General features: G+C 44.1%; 1 protein-coding gene across 1 annotated transcript; it reads right to left on the bottom strand.

The window, feature by feature from the left end:
- Positions 1-1,652: 1,652 nt before the first annotated feature.
- urad (ureidoimidazoline (2-oxo-4-hydroxy-4-carboxy-5-) decarboxylase) lies at positions 1,653-14,495 on the bottom strand. The gene is made up of 2 exons (XM_078222850.1): positions 14,313-14,495; positions 1,653-2,114 (listed from the first exon to the last, which is right to left on the bottom strand). Exons 1-2 carry the CDS (start codon positions 14,485-14,487, stop codon positions 1,762-1,764), a joined length of 528 nt encoding a protein of 175 aa, XP_078078976.1. The 5' UTR covers positions 14,488-14,495; the 3' UTR covers positions 1,653-1,761.
- Positions 14,496-16,735: the final 2,240 nt, after the last annotated feature.

Below are 16,735 nucleotides of genomic sequence, written 5' to 3' on the forward strand. Positions count from 1 at the left end.
TATGAAAAGGATAACTCATCTGTGGCTAACTTAAGGAAATTAAGAATTGTATCAAATTGAAGGAAAAGGCATACAATTTTGTGAAGATTTTCCCAGGAAATTGGGAAAAAAATAGAAACAAACAAAGGATGATAAAAATAATAAAGAAGGAGAAATTAGGATTTGAGAGTAAACAAGCAAGAAATATGACAAGAGACGGCAAGAACTTCGACAAGTATATAGCTAAAGTAAATATTGGTCCCTTAAAGGATGTGACTGGAGAATTACTATAAGGAAAAAAGGAAAAAGCAGACTTTGAACAAATATTTTATAACTGTCTTCATGGGAAAAGACACTAAAAGCACCCCAAGAATAGTAGAAAATCAAGGGGCAAAAGGTAGGAAGGAACTTAAAGCAACCATTACCACTGGAGAAAAAGAGAAACTGAATGGGATTAAAGGCTAACCAGTTCTGTGTGCTGCGTAGCCTGTTGACTAGTTTGTTAAAAGAAGAGGATGCATTGTTTGTAATCTTCTAAAATTCTCTCAACTCTGGAAAAATTCCAATGACTTGGATAACCAGAAATGTAACTAGTAATCCAGAGGCACCTCCCTCCCCCCCTCCCCTCACTCCTGTTAATGCTCCAGGGACCCGGGTTCAAATACCACCATGGCAGATGGTGAAATTTGAATTCAATGAAAGTCTAATAATGACCATGTCATTTAAAAAAACAACCCTTCTGGTCCTTTGAGGGAAGTGGAAATCTGCCATCCTTACCTGGTCAACAGGTGACTCCAGATCCACAGAAATTAAATGCCCCCTGAAATAAGCACTCTGTTCAAGGGCAATTAGAGATGGGCAATAAATGCTGGCCCAGCCAGCAATGCCTACATCCAATGAATAAAAAAATTGTCACCAATTAAATACTTCTTTGAAGTGTATTTGCTGTTGCAATATAGAAGACAAAGCAGACATAGGGCCCCCCACACAATGCAAAAATGTCCAGAATCATTATTTTAATGTTAATTGAGCATCATATATTGGTTGGAACAGGAGGAGAACTCACTTGCCCAACTGAAAGTGAAGAGGGCATTTAACTTGAATGATTACAATGGATAGTCAGCACAGATGCTCATATTTGAAACTCTGGAGTAAACCATGATCAAGTACATGGTTGGCCCAGACTAGGGTCGAGTAAAGGATCAGGGTAGCTAATGGGGTTAAATCGAGGCTTCTCCTGATGCAATTTTTCAAAGCCATCTCAGCCTTTTGGATAAGATGAAGCATTAGATCAAGCCTGGGAGCGGGTGCAATGCCTCATTTTGTCGGCTTGGATCTTGTTTGTCCTTCTCATGGGGACCATGAATTGGATTCAATTTGAATTTGTTTTTTTTGGATAAAGAGTGGAGTTTCAATTCATAATCTTCTGATCTAGAGACAAAACGAATACCCATTGAGCCACGAGCATTAGTTTAAGGCTTGGCCTTCTGCATTTTGTACGATGGGATATCTTTGGGGATGCTACATTCAATAAAGAAGCATTCACACCAATAAACTAGTAGTGTAATGCTTAGGGGAGGGGGGTGAAATAATGTGTAAGTATGTTTCATTCCTTACGAGTGAAAGACTGAATGAAGTTAATCAAACAGAATAAATTCTAGTTTCAATGCATTTATTAGCTTCCAAAAGCAATACATTCAATTTGTGATATTACATTTGACATTGCACTAGCGTTCCTCAGTGTTTGATGTTTTGAACCTCTCTGACAGACAACCCTTCTTATCAAAGCTTGGTGGCTTGGGCTACCTGGCTGGAGATATCCAAGAGGCGCAGGTGGCAGATTTTTTTAACCTCCTGGATACTGATATGGAGCTCCTGTTCCGGGATGTTGCGGATCCTGCTGCTGAGCTGTTGGATTATGGTTTCCCTGTCATTCATCCTGACACAGATCACGAACGGGAAATTAAATCTGCTCTTGTAAGAAACATTTAATTCACTAAGCTGGGATCTCTGGCCTGGAGTGAGGCTGGTTAAGCCGGCACGGTTCTGCTCTCCCTGGGATTCTGGTGACAGGGTTCCTCGGAGTAGGTCTCTCCCTGCCAGGTCGGGGTGGCATCGCAGGATTCCCTCTTTCCCTTTACAAAGACAATGCAAATTTTAAATATGCCATATTTATGGAATTTGTCATAAACATTTTCATCTTACAACTCTTTTTGTTAACAAAATCAACACACATGTCACTGGACACTGATGATTGTTTTCCCTGCTATTTCTGAATTCTACGCAGTCACATTGAACCTTAACAATCAATCAAGGAACAAGACCTTACTGCAATCCATTTATGTGCTTTAGTGAAATGTAAAATGCAACCTTTTTTTAAATCTTCATTTTAAATAATCAATTTTTCATGGGATGTTGGCAAGGCCACCAATTACTGCCCATCCCTAATTGCCCTTGGATTGAGTAATTTGCTCGGCCATTTCAGAGCGCAGTTAAGGATGAATCATATTGCTGTGAGTCTGGAGTCATATGTAGGCCAGACCAGGTAAGAACAGCAGATTTCCTTCCCTGAAGGACATTCATGAACCAAATGGGGTTTTGATAACAATGATGGTCGTTACAGCTTTATAATCCCAGTTTTATGTATTTATTGAACACACATTTTGTATCCATGACCTCAGAACATTAGCCTGGCCCTCTGGATTACTAATCCAATGCTATTACTACAATGCCATTATTGCCTCTACATATATGCGTTCCCAATAGGTAACAACTTGCATTGACATAGCGCCTTTAATTTTTTAAATATTCCATGACATTTAACAGGATCAGTTATCAATAAAATTTTATCGCAAGCCATATAAAAGAGTCAGGATAATTGAACAGGAGCTTGTTCAAAGAAGTAGGATTTAGGAAGTGTCTTAATGGAGACCAGAGAGATAGAGAGGAGGTTCAGGAAGGATATTACCACCAGGTTGTGTGAGCACATGTCTGTGCACCCAAATTAAAGGGATCACACACTGAAAAATCTTGAGGCAAACAACTACATTTTAATGTGAACATTGGCTGTAGGTTTGAGAGCAGGGGGTGGGGTTACAGAGATAGGGAGTGAAAAGACCATAGAGGGATTTGAAAACAAGGAGAGCATTGGACTAGTCCAGGCTAGAGGTAATAAAGGAATGAGTGAGGATTTCAATGTAGATGAACTGAAGCAGAGGTGAAGACCTATGATGTTACACGAGTGAAAGTAAAAGGTTTTGGTGATGGAGATTAAGGGATCGGGTGCTCACATCAGAGTGAAATAGAATGCCAATGTTGTGAACAGTCTAGTTCAGCCTCAGCCAGTGGCCAGGGAGAGGAATGGAGTCAGTAACTCCTGAACGATGTTTGTGATGGGAACCAATTGGTTTCCCAATATTTAACTGGAGAAAATTTCTACTCATTCAACACTGATTGTCTAACAAGCAGCCTGGCAAATCAGAGGCAGTAGCAGGATTAAGAGATTAAACTACTAGGTACATGGGTTCTATGGAGTTATCTACCGAGTTCTCAAATATATTATACTTGCATGAGAAATTTGATAAAATGCACAATATCTAACAGTGCACACATCATATAGGTGAATGCTAAAAAAATCAGTAAATAGCAAGAGTAATTAGAATAACAAAGAGGTTTGCCTGTAAAGGGAGGCACGGTGGCACAGTGGTTATCACTACTGTCTCACAGCGCAAGGGACCCAAGTTTGATTCTGACCTTGAGTGACCATCTGTGTGGAGTTTGCACATTCTCCCTGTGTCTGCGTGGGGTTTCCTCTGGGAGCTCTGGTTTCCTCCCACCCTCCAAAGATATGCAGATTAGGCAGATTGGCCATGATAAATCACTCCTTAGTGTTCCAAAATGTGTAGATTAGAATAATTAGCCATGATAAATGTGTCGGTTCACAGGGATAGGGTGGGGGAGAGGGATAGGGCCTGGGTAAGATACTCTGTCAGAGAGATGGTGAAACTTCGATGGGCCGAGTGGTCTCCTTCCGTAAGGGTTCTATGTAAGGAAATATAACATTGAACAGCCTTAAATGTTTTCCCAACTCCAGGCTGCAATAATGGAAATTACTCAATAAGTGAAATTTTTATTGACACTCTATATGATCCAATAACACTCTTGCTATCCCAACTGCATGGCCCGCATTTGAAAACAATCTGATATACTGCTACAAGTTTAAATAAATGCACAGCCATAATGCGTGGCATAGTGGCACAGTGGTTAGCACTGCTGCCTCACAGCTCCGGGGACTTGGGTTTGATTCCCAGCTTGGGTCACTGTCTGTGCGGAGTTTGCACATTCTCCCTGTGTCTGCGTGGATTTCCTCCGGGTGCTCCAGTTTCCTCCCACGGTCCAAAGATATGCAGATGATTGGCAATGCTCAATTGTTCCTCAGTGCCTCTAATCTTAGAGGGGTTAGTGGGGTAAATATGTGGGGTGATGGGGATAGGCCCTGGGTGGGACTGTTGTTGGTGCAGACTCGATGGGCTGAATAGCCTCTTTCTGCACTGTTGGTTTCTACTTATTGGATCATTAGTTTGGTTTGTGAAATCAAAATAGGATGCATTCCCCATTGACTGACTAAAAATAAGTGACATTTCTGAGTGGAGCAGGACTGTGCATTAAGTTGATTCACAGGCGTTTAGTTTTCTTTTATTATGGAGCAGATATTTTGGTCTCCTGTGTGAACAAGGAACACAAGACAGCTTCCGACTGCAGCTGAGACATGAAATATAATCCTGCACTGCCACCTGGCGCTCGATCAGGGCTATAGCCTCACCTCGAGGGAAGGAGGGGCTTTCTCGATCTCAAGATCGCAGTGTCAGTTTGAATGGTGAATCAACAGAGGTTCCAGCTCGATAGCAGCAGTCACAGCAGGCAACAGCTTGAACTTCTGTCCCCAGACTGTCATTTAAAGGTCCAAGGGCTTGGCGAGGAGTTCCTGCATTCTCGGAAGACACAGCCTCAACTTGTATTTATATAGCGCCTTTAAGGAATTAAACTTCCTAAGACTTCACAGATGCATTGAAAATAAAATATGATACCAAGTCACACAAGGAGATATTAGAGCAGATGACCAAATGGTTAGTCAAAGAGGTAGGTGTTCAGAAGAGTCTTAAAGGAAGACAATGATATACAGAGTTGGAGAGGTTTAGTGAGGGTATACCAGAGTTTAGGGTCTTGGCAACTGAAGGCCACCATGGAGAAGCAATTAAAATTGGAATACCCAAAGTCCAGAAGTAGAGGTTCACAGATATCTCAGAGGGTCACAGGGCTGGAGCAGAGAGCTAGAGAAGGGCCCGTCCACAGAATGATTTGAGAGCAAGGATGAAATCAAGGCATCTCTGAATTGGGAGCTGGTGTAGGTCAGTGAGGAGAGGAGCAATGTGTGAATGGAATTTGCTGCAAGTTAGGACATGGGAAGCAGAGTTTTGTATCACCTCATGTTTACAGAGAGTAAAATAAGGGAGACTGGCTTGGAGTGCCTTAGAATAGTCAAGCCTGGACGTAACAAAGGCACGGATGAAGGAGTCTGCAGCCAAAGGGCTAAAACGGAGTCGGGCAATATTACAGAGATGAAAATAAACAGTAAGTGGTTGAAAGCTCATCTCAGATATGACATCAAGGTTGTGAACAGCCTAGTTCAGCCTCAGGCAGTTGCTATGGAGAGGAAGGGAGCCAGTAGTGAAGGAGTAGAGTTTGTGGTGGGGACCAAAGACAATGGCTTCAATCTCAATCTTAATTGGAAGAAATTTCCGTTCATCCAATATTGGATGTGGGACAAGCAGTCTGACAATTTAGAGGCAGTGAAGTGACCAGGAAGGTTGATAAGGGCAGGGCAGCAGTTTATATGGACTTCAGTAAGGCCTTTGGTAAAGTTTCATATGGTAGGCTGCTTTGGAAGTTTAGATCACATGGAATCCTGGGAGAGCTGGCAAATTGGATATACAATTGGTTTGATGGTAGGAAGCAGAGGGAAATGGTGGAAGGATGCTTGTCGGACTGGAGGCCTGTGACTAATGGTGTGCCTCAGGCGTCAGTGTTGGGCCCATTGCTGTTTGTTATCTATATCAATGATTTGGGTGGGAATGTACAAGGCATGATCAGTAAGTTTGCAGATGACACTAAAACAAGTGGTATTGTAGACAGTGAGGAAGGTTATCACAAATTGCAGCAGGGTGATGATCCGCTACGGAAGTGGGCCGGGAAATGGCAAATGGAGTTCAATGCAGATAAGTGTGAGGTGTTGCATTTTGGAAAGTCAAATCAAGTCGGACTTTCACGGTGAATGGTAGGACCTTAGGGAGTATCGTGGAACAGAGGGACCTTGGAGTTCGGATACACAGTTCTCTAAAGGTGGAGTCATAGGTAGATAGGGCAGTGAAGAAGGCTTTTGACATACTGGCCTTCATCAGTCAGGACACTGAGTATAGAAGTTGGGAAGTTATGTTGCAGTTGTACAGGACGTTGGTGAGGCCACACTTGGAGTATTGTGTTCAGTTTTGGTTGCCTTGTTATAGGAAAGATGTTATTAAATTGGAGAGAGTGCAGAAGAGATTTACAAGGATGTTGCCAGGACTCAAGGGACTGAGTTATAGGAAGAGATTGAATAGGCTGGGACTTTTTTCCTTGGAGTGCAGAAGACCGAGGGGTGATTTTATAGAGGTGTATAAGATCATGAGAGGCATGGTTAGGGTGAATGCAGTCTTCTTCCAGGGTTGGGGAATCGAGAACTAGAGGGCATAGGTTTAAGATAAGAGGCAAAGAATTAATGGGAACCTGAGGAGCAACCTTTTTACACAGAGGGTGGTACGTACTGCCAGAGGAAGTGGTTGAGGCAAAGACATTGACAACATTTAAAAGGCATTTGGACAGATACATGGATAGGAAAGGTTTAGTGGGATATGGGCCAAATGCAGGCAAATGAGTTTAGCTCAGATGGGCAGTTTGGTCGGCATGGACCAGTTTGGGCCGAAGGGCCTGTCTCCGTGCCGTAGATTCTATGATTCTATGAATAAGTCAAGACAGGTGCTAGATGCCGTTAATGTTCATGTGGACTGAAGTATTTACTGATGATGTTGCAAGGGGCAGCATGTAGATAGAAACAGGAGGGACCAAGATTAAATCCTTGGGGAACACCAGATGTAACTGTGCAGAAACAGGAACAGAAGCATTGATGGCAATTCTGTGGTTACAATGAGATAGATAAGAGTGGAACAGGTGAGTGCAGACCTGTCCAATTGGACAATGGGGGAGAGGCAATAAAGGAGCTTAATGCGGTCAACTAGGTCAAGGCTGCAGACAGGTCTTGAAGGATGAGGCAGACATTGTTCATCTTTGTCACAGTCACATAGGATGTTGTTTGTAACTTTGATTAGAGCTGTTCAGTACTGTGACAGGACAGGTACTCGATTGGAGGGATCTAAACATGGAGTTCTGGAAAAGATGGCCATGAATTTGAGTGATGAAGACATGTTCAAGCACTTTAGAGGTGAATGGGAGATTGGGGTTGGGCGGTAGTTTGCAACGATGGAAGGGGTCAAGGGTTGTTTATTGAGGAGGCATAATGGAAAGTTTGAAGGAGAAAGAGAGCCTTTAACAATATCGGCTAACAGGGAAACTAGAGAAGGAAGTTGACTGGTCAGTAGTTTATCGGTTATAGGGTCAAGAGTGCAGCTGGTTGGTCTCATGGACAAAATAAACTTGGAGATGGGATGAGAGGAGAAAAAAGAGGAACTTGTGAACAAGTTCAGGGCAAGGTCAGGAGGCTGACTTAGAGGAAAATTGACCCAGTGGTTTAAATAGAGTTATGTTATTTTATAAAATATACCAAAGGCATAACAAGCTCCCTGAAATTTTTGTGATTCCAGTTTGACAGTGCACTGTCAGTAGAGTACATTTACAATATAACTTCAGCACTGGGGCCTACGTAACAGTTTACATCTGAAATATGACTCATGAGAAATGTGCTGTGAGCTCCTGCAAGGGAGAAAACTCAGCAGTTCAGTTAGACATTATATAGAGTAGAACTGGAGTAGTCTGCATGATAATGTGCCTTTAGGGTTGCCTATTCACTTTTAAAACTTACTTGGAGTTGATGTATGTGTTTAAAATGTGTGGAATTTCCTGCAAGGGCTCTCAATGTTTTAAGTTTTCATTTAAAATGTTCACAGAGCTCTGTGCATGTAAATGAGCAGGTCTCTCCTGGGTAGGTACAACAGCTTACTTGTACATCATCATACTCCATGTTGCATCAAACTTAAGCAAGGAGAAATTGTTATCCTCATATTGTTCTCTGAAGTCTGATCTGGGTTAGCTTTGGAATAGCATTGATATCTGGAATGATAGTGGTAACTGCATGGGTGGTAACTGATAGGCCTGAAAATATAGAATTGTTAGCCTCTGATTGTTCAAAAATTTGATCTTGCAACCCTACATGAAGTAAAACTTTAACATTTTATTTTTGACTGTCATCTGAGCCCTATGATGCTTTCAAAGCCAATATTAGCTACGAGATGTAGCTTTATTGTTGAGTTGGATTGCAGTAAAGGAGTTGTTTATGTGCAGAAGATGTATAGAGATAAGTATGTATGATGTTGATCTTGGTCCCATTGCTCTCTTCAGTTTAGGTAACACAGGCATAATTGCAATGCAGATCAGAATGTAAACATAGAAAATAGAAGCAGGAGTAGCTATTTGGCCCATGAAGCCTACTCCACCATTCAGTATGGCCATGGCTGATCATCCAACTGAATACTCTGATCCCACCTTGGTCTCATATCCTTTGATACTTTTTGCTCCAAGAGCTATATCTAACTCCTTCTTGAAAACATGCAATGTTTTGGCCTCAATTGCTTTCTATGGTAGTGAATTCCACAGGCTTACCACTGTGAAGAAATTTCTCCTCATCTCAGTCCTAAAAGGTTTAAACCTTATCCTTAGACTATGACCCCAGATTCTGGGCTCCTCCACCGTTGGGAACATCCTACCTGTACCTCCCCTTTCAATCCTGTTAGAATTTTATAGGTTTCCATGAGATCCCACTTCACTCTTCTGAACTCCAGTGAATATGTTCCTAACCAACTCAATCTCTCCTTATACATCAGTCCCGTCATCCCAAGAATCAATCTGGTAAATCTTTGTTGCACTCTATCTATTGCAAGAACATCCTTCCTCAGATAAGGCGACCAAAACTGCACACAATGTTCCAGGTGTGGTCTCACCAAGGTCCTGTACAATTGGAACAGCCATCCCTGTTCCTATCCTCAAATCCTCTCGCTATGAAGGCCAACATACCGTTTGCCTTTTTTTACCACCTGCTGCATCTGCATGTTACCTTCAGCGACTGGGTGTAAGAGGAAACCCAGGACATGTTGCACATTCCCTTCTCTCAATTTATAGCCATCCAGATAATAATCTACCTTTCTGTTTTTGCTAGCAAAGTGGATAACCTCACATTTATTCACATTTTACTGCACCTGCCATGCATTTTCCCACTCACTGAACTTGTCCAAATCACACTGAAGCATCTCTGCATCCGCCCCACATCTCACCCTCCCACCCAAGCACATTGCAAGAGGGAGATATAAGTGGCAGGCACAGTTAACACACTATTAACTGACTTTACAATATTGTTTCCATGTGTCTGGAATATTCGAGATAACATTGACTGGTCTGTTCATGATCCTGTGTGCTTCATTTAAAAAAGAGCTGTTCTATTCAGAGTATTCTTTACTGGCAAGTCTGCTCAAGTTCCTTCTCCATTTTTCCAGCGTGCATAATTAGCATTCCTACTTGTTTAGATTCATTTGTGAATGACTGTGCTTCTCATCAGAAGTGATTTTCCCATCAGGAGTTTGCCTATTTTCTGATAATGAAGACAATTTCAGAAGTCCACTGAAAGTCTTGCGGGTATGCTTCTGTCCAATCAGAAAATCTAAGTGCCGGTGTCACCTTCTCCCGTGAACGAAACCGGTGCACCTCAGTTGTTCCTTCGCTGTTTCAGTGACCATCGCTGGTTTATCTCTTCTTAAATCAGTATAATCTGAATATAGTATTGACTAATAATAAGCAAGCACTACAATCCAAAAGGTATATAGTGCCACCTGGTGACTAACTACTGTATTTCAGATCAGGCATGCGTTTTTGCCGAAGAAACATTTTTAACAAAATTTATAAAATAGTTATCAATATGTCTATGTTTATTCATGATATTAAAATTCTGAACCCCTCTAATGATCACATTCTGTGGTCTGATTTGTCCAATAGATGTGGTCAGAAATAAAGCCTTGTTTTCTGCATTATTCTTAAAATGCAATTAAAATTAGGTTGATTGTTTCAAGAACAGTTGCAGCTATTTTCTCTGCAAGGTATTGCAATTTTAAATTATTTTGTATATTTTTAATGTCTTGGGAAGTGCTGAAGTATCGAGTGAGAGGAACCTGAGCAGAAATAATTCCCATTAGTTACCGTAGTTTTCCCGGAGCCGCTCCACACTTGGAGCCACTATAGGTGTTAAATATGCCTCAGGCCACTTCAGGCTCTGCTGCTGAACCGCAGTCTAGTGGCACTCAAGGTTTCATGCACAACCTTAGACCATTCTAGATCCTGCTCCTAGGCTTCCAGGCTTTTCTGCCTGGCTTCAGAATGTCCCACGCTCAGTTTCCTGGTCATAGTGAATTCGACATTCACTCCCTGGCCTTCGCCGCTCTATAAGGCAAAGATTAATCAGACTGATTTCAAAGTGATCATGTAATGCTGCTACTATCGATAGATCTTCACATTTTGGTGTTGGCTTTTAGCCTTTGTTAGATATTACAGCACAGAAACAGGCCATTGGGCCCATCAAGACCATGACAGCATCCATGCTGCACATGAGTCTCCTCTCATGAATCCTATCAATATATCCTTCCCTTCCTCACTCCCTCATGGATTTATCTAGCTTTCCCTTGAATTCATTTACACTACTCACCTCAACTGCATTTCCTGCTTCACATTTTAACCACTCTCAGACTACAGAAGTTCTCTTGAATTCACTGATAGACTTATTAGCGATGCTGTTATATTTCTGGGGCAGGATTTTGGATTTTCCAGCCACACTCGCCCCAAAACCGAAAATCTCACCCAAGGTCAACAGACCTTTACATGGACTGCCACCCCCCCCCCCCCCCCCGCCCCCCTCCGCTAAGATTCCCATGGTGGGTGGGACAGGAAAACTCTCCCCCCCTCCCTGGTCTCTGGTTCTAGTCTCTCCCATAAGTGGGAACATCTTGACTCTATGAAGAGGTGGTAGTTTAGTGATAATGTCACTAGACTAGCAGTTCATAGGCCCAGACAGCAGCCAGTGGAATTTAAAAATGTAATTAATAAATCTGGAATGAATAACTGGTATCACCAGTGGTGACAATAGAAACCAATGCTGTAAATTAGTGCCCTTTAGAGAAAGAAATCTGTTTGTCTACACACAACTCCAGGTCAAAGGCAATGTGGTTATAGAATCCCTACAGTGTAGGAAGCCATTCAGCCCATCAAGTCTGCACCAAGTCTCTGACAGAGCATCTTTTCCTATCCCTATAACTCTAGCTATTTTCCCCTCCAATCCCCCTAACCTACACACCTTGGGACACTAAGGGGCAATTTAGCATGGTCAATCCACCTAACCTACACAACTTTAGACTGTGGGAGGAAACTGGAGCACCCAGAGGAAACCCATGCAGACACAGGAAGAACATGCAGACTCCACACAAAGAGTGACCCAAGGCCGGAATTGAACCCAGCTCCCTGGTGCCTTGAGGCAGCAGTGCTAACCACTGTGCCGCCATGCTGCATAGCTGGGTACTGGTCTCCTTATTTAAGGAAGGATGTAAATGCATTGGAAGAGTTCAGAGAAGGTTTACTAGATTAATACCTGGAATGTCCACTTTTATTCTTTTGAAAGTTTTAGCCTAATGATTTGGTACAGCTGGGATACTTGTTAGGCCTTTTCTTTGGGCAATCACATGTGTCTGGAGTCACATTTAGTGCAGAATGTGTAAGAATAGTAGATTTTTTTCCCTAAGAGGACATTAATGAAGTAGTTGGGTTTTGACAGCAGTTCCAGATCTATAGGGTCGCCATGACTGCTACTAGCTTTTAAATTCATTTACCTAACTGAATTTAAATGTTCCAGCTGCCCTGATGGGATGGGAGCCGACAATGCATTGTAAAACTGGATCCCTGATTTCTGAATCGTTAGACTTCAATTCACTGGATTAAGTTCCAGTAATACGGCTTGTAGGAAGGGACTAAAGAAGGAAATTAGGAGAGCCAGAAGGGGTCATGAGAAGGCCATGACAGGTAGGATTAAGGAAAACCCTAAGGCGTTCTATAAATATGTGAAGAGTAAAAGGATGAGACGTGAAGGAATAGGGCCCATAAAAGGTGAAGGCAGGAAAATCAGTACGGAACCAGTAGAAATGGCAGAGGTGCTTAATGAGTATTTTGCCTCGGTTTTCACAGAGGAGAAGGACATGGGTGGATGTACTGTGGGCTTGCAGTGGACTGAAAAGATTGAGTATGTGGACTTTAACAAAGAGGTTGTGCTGGAATCTTTGAATGGCATCAAGATAGATAAGTCGCCGGGTCCGGATGGGATGTACCCCAGGTTACTGTGGGAGACGAGGGAAGAGATTGCAGAGCCTCTGGCGATGATCTTTGCGTCGTCGATGGAGACAAGAGAGGAGCCAGAGGATTGGAGGATTGCGGATGTGGTTCCTATTTTCAAGAAGGGGAATAGGGATAGCCCAGGAAATTACCGACCGGTGAGTCTAACCTCAGTGGTTGATAAGCTGATGGAGCAGATCCTGAGGGACAAGATTTATGAGCATTTGGAGAGGTTTAGTATGCTCAAGAATACTCAGCATGGCTTTGTCAAAGGCAGATCGTGCCTTACGAGCCTGGTGGAGTTCTTCTAAAATGTGACTAAACACATTGACGAAGGGAAAGCGGTAGATGTGGTTTATATGGATTTTAGCAAGGCGTTCGATAAGGTCCCCCATGCAAGGCTTCTAGAAAAAGTGAGAGGGCATGGGATCCAAGAGGCTGCTGCCCTGTGGATCCAGAACTGGCTTGCCCAAAGGAGGCAGAGAGTGTGTATAGATGGGTCTTTTTCTAAATGGAGGTCGGTCACCAGTGGTGTGCCCCAGGGATCTGTTCTGGGACCCTTGCTGTTTGTCTTTTTCATAACTGACCTGGATGAGGAAGTGACGGGATGGGTTGGTAAGTTTGCCGACGACACGAAGGTTGGTGGGGTTGTGGATAGTCTGGAGGGATGTCAGAAGTTACAGAGGGACATAGATAGGATGCAAGACTGGGCGGAGAAGTGGCAGATGGACTTCAACTCAGATAAATGCGTAGTGGTCCATTTTGGCAGGTCAAATGGGATGAAGGAGTACAATATTAAGGGAAAGACTCTTAGTACTGTGGAGGATCAGAAGGACCTTGGGGTCCGAGTCCATAGGACTCTAAAAACGGCCCCGCAGGTGGAGGAGGTGGTTAAGAAGGCATATGGTGTGCTGGCCTTTATCAATCGAGGGATTGAGTTTAGGAGTCCGGGGATAATGATGCAGCTATATAAGACCCTCGTCAGACCCCACTTGGAGTACTGTGCTCAGTTCTGGTCGCCTCATTACAGGAAGGATGTGGAAAAGATTGAAAGTGTGCAGAGGCGATTTACAGGGATGTTGCCTGGATTGAGTGGCATGCCTTATGAGGATAGGCTGAGGGAGCTCGGTCTTTTCTCCTTGGAGAGACGTAGGGTGAGAGGAGACCTAATAGAGGCATATAAGATGTTGAGAGGCATAGATCGGGTGGACTCTCAGAGGCTTTTTCCCAGGGTGGAAATGGCTGCTACGAGAGGACACAGGTTTAAGGTGCTGGGGGGTAGGTACAGGGGAAATGTTAGGGGGAAGTTTTTCACACAGAGGGTGGTGGGCGAGTGGAATCGGCTGCCGTCAGTGCTGGTGGAGGCAAACTCAATAGGGTCTTTTAAGAAACTCCTGGATGAGTACATGGGACTTAATAGGATAGAGGGTTATAGATAGGCCTAAAAGGTAGGGATAAGTTCGGCACAACTTGTGGGGCCGAAGGGCCTGTTTTGTGCTGTAGTTTTCTATGTTTTTATGTAATATTCAGAAGGAAAAAAGCAGTTTAGCACACTGGTGTTCAGCTGAAGATTTTGCACATTTCAACTAAGTCTAAGTTGACAATTACTTGTTGAAATTGAGTTTTCAAATGTATGTGAGTTTCCTTACCTGACCGAGGCAGGGAATCTATAAAATCCCCAATGCTTTTTTCCAAGGCGCTCAAATTTGAGAAGGGGTGATCTGTCCAGACTGCAGCTGCAATGAGGGGACATTTTTCAATCACATTCCCAAACACATCGACAAACTGTTCATAACTCATGGAGTTAACAGCTCGCATTTCCATGTCTGTTTTCCGGCTGTTGCAGAAAGCAGAATGTAAAGGTCGAGAGGCGAGTTCTTGGTGTTTATGCTTAGTGGCACTGAACGCAGGGTCAGTGCACCTGTCCGATAGCAACATACCAGGCTCACCCAGAGCCTGCAAACGTCAGACACAATGGACATAGAAACATAGAAACTAGAAGCAAGAATAGACCATTCGGCCCTTCAAGCTGCTCCGCCATTCATTTTGATCATGTCCGATCATCACATTCAATATCCTGATCCCCCCTTCCTCCCATATCCCTTGATCTCTTTAGCCCTTAGAACTATATCTAATTTCTTCTTGAAATCAGTCAATGTTTCGGCCTCAACTACATTCTGTGGTAATGAATTCAACACCATGAGAGGCAGGGTCCAAGCGATGGCCAAGTCACAGCAAGCCACAGTAGAGTCCCAGAGGGCCGTGGCTCAGTCACAGCAGGCCAGAGCTGAGGCCCCAACAGGCTTCTAGAGATTCTGCAGCCCATGGCTGAGAGACTCAAGAGCTTGCAGGAAACCCAGCGGAACAGTGCTGAGATGCAACAGGCTATGACAGCAGCCCTTGAGAACGTGGCCCAGTCACAGAGGGTCATGACTGCGGGGTTGCAGAGCATGGCCCAGTCTCAGAGGGCACTTGCTGCGGCCATTGACAGGTGGCCCCCAACTCAGGTGGCCATTGCAGAGGGCTGGACCACCATGGTTAGAACACAGGTTGTCTTCCAGGACTGGCAGGGCCAGGTGACGCCGGAGCTTCTGGAGCTCACTGCAGAAGCACCGCTGTCCCATGGAGTGACCCGGGGCCCATAGGAACTCCGAGAGAGGAGGAAGGGCTTGAGCCCATGCCGGGGCCTTCCAGCCAATGACTGCGGCTGTGGCTACACCTTCTGACTCCCCCCTTCCTGACACCGGGCATCTCAGGGGCAGCGAGATGAAAAGGGTGTCATGGATACATCTCTGATACCTGGAAACTGGCCAGGGCCCTCAAGGTTCAGGCCCTCCAGAGGACAATTGCCAAGGGCATCACAGGCCATGGTGTGCGATAGGCAGATGACCATCTCCACCTCCGATGTACATCCTGGGAGATACCAAGATGTAGTGGCAGGCCATGTAATGTTAAGAAGTTGTAGCTGCTCTAAGATGGCATGGGTGAAGGGCAACACAAGGTAGATTGAATGTTTAGGCACTTTAAAGTCTCACGTTCACATTTTTTTATATTATCACTTACGTTCGAAGTGCTATTATTGGCAACAATAAATATTATTTTACCCCACGCCTGTGCTAACATGTCTCTAATTAGCCCCTAACAAGAATGTACTTACCCCAAATGTTACTGGAGGGACCCGGCATGTTGATGTCAGTGGGGGAGGCCCCTCAACGCATTGCGACTGAGAAAATCAAGGTGCTCAAATAATTCACTGGCTACAGTGGGTGGTATGCATTGTCAGTGACTTACAGCATCTGCCATGGCATATCCAAAGCCCACAAGAGATTCTCTCCCCTCCCCACCCTACCTGCCCTGGAGTCCTGCATGGGGGTTTAGTGCTCCCTTACCCACCATCCAGATGTGGGCCCAGGTGCTAGCGTGCACGTGGAGCTCAGGTAGGAGTCAGACTAGTTTGCATCAGGGCATCATTATGATGGTGCTTAGTGAGTCGTCATCACCTTCCTGCCTGCCACAGAAACTCGCTAACACAGCATACCCAGGCCCAACACTCTGGTGTTACAATGTTGCAGGAGATTGTAGGACTCCAAGGGGTGGGAGAAAATGGAACCCATGTGTGGCACACAGGCCTTTAGTGACCAAAGCACGTGGTGATCAGGACCTCCCTCATTGCCCTTGCATGCCTCATTCTTGATTTGATTTACTATTGTCACATGTATTAGCATACAGTGGAAATCATTGTTGCGCTATACAGACAAAGCATACCGTTCATAGAGAAGGAAATGAGAGAGTGCAGAATGTAGTGTTACAGTCATAGCGAGGGTGTAGAGAAAGGTCAACTTAATGCAAGGTAAGTCCATTCAAAAGTCTGACAGCAGCAGAGAAGAAGCAGTTCTTGAGTCGGTTGGTACGTGACCTCAGACTTTTGTACCTTTTTCCTGACAGAAGAAGGTGGAAGAGAGAATGTCCGGGGTGCATGGGATCCTGAATTATGCTGGCTGCTTTTCCGAGGCAGCGGGAAGTGTAGACAGAGTCAATGGATGGGAGGCTGGTTTACGTGATGGATTGGGCT

The sequence above is a fragment of the Mustelus asterias genome, chromosome 10, assembly GCF_964213995.1.
Source record: "Mustelus asterias chromosome 10, sMusAst1.hap1.1, whole genome shotgun sequence".
Taxonomy (NCBI): Eukaryota; Metazoa; Chordata; class Chondrichthyes; order Carcharhiniformes; family Triakidae; genus Mustelus; species Mustelus asterias.

What these genes read in the sequence shown, in the direction of transcription:
- urad (XM_078222850.1), bottom strand. Translation starts at nt 14,487, where the DNA reads ATGGAAATGCGAGCTGTTAACTCCATGAGTTATGAACAGTTTGTCGAT. An exon ending in AGATTCCCTGCCTCGGTCAG is followed by an intron (nt 2,115 to 14,312) that starts GTAAGGAAACTC and finishes GTCTTTGTAAAG; the next exon opens with GGAAAGAGGGAATCCTGCGA.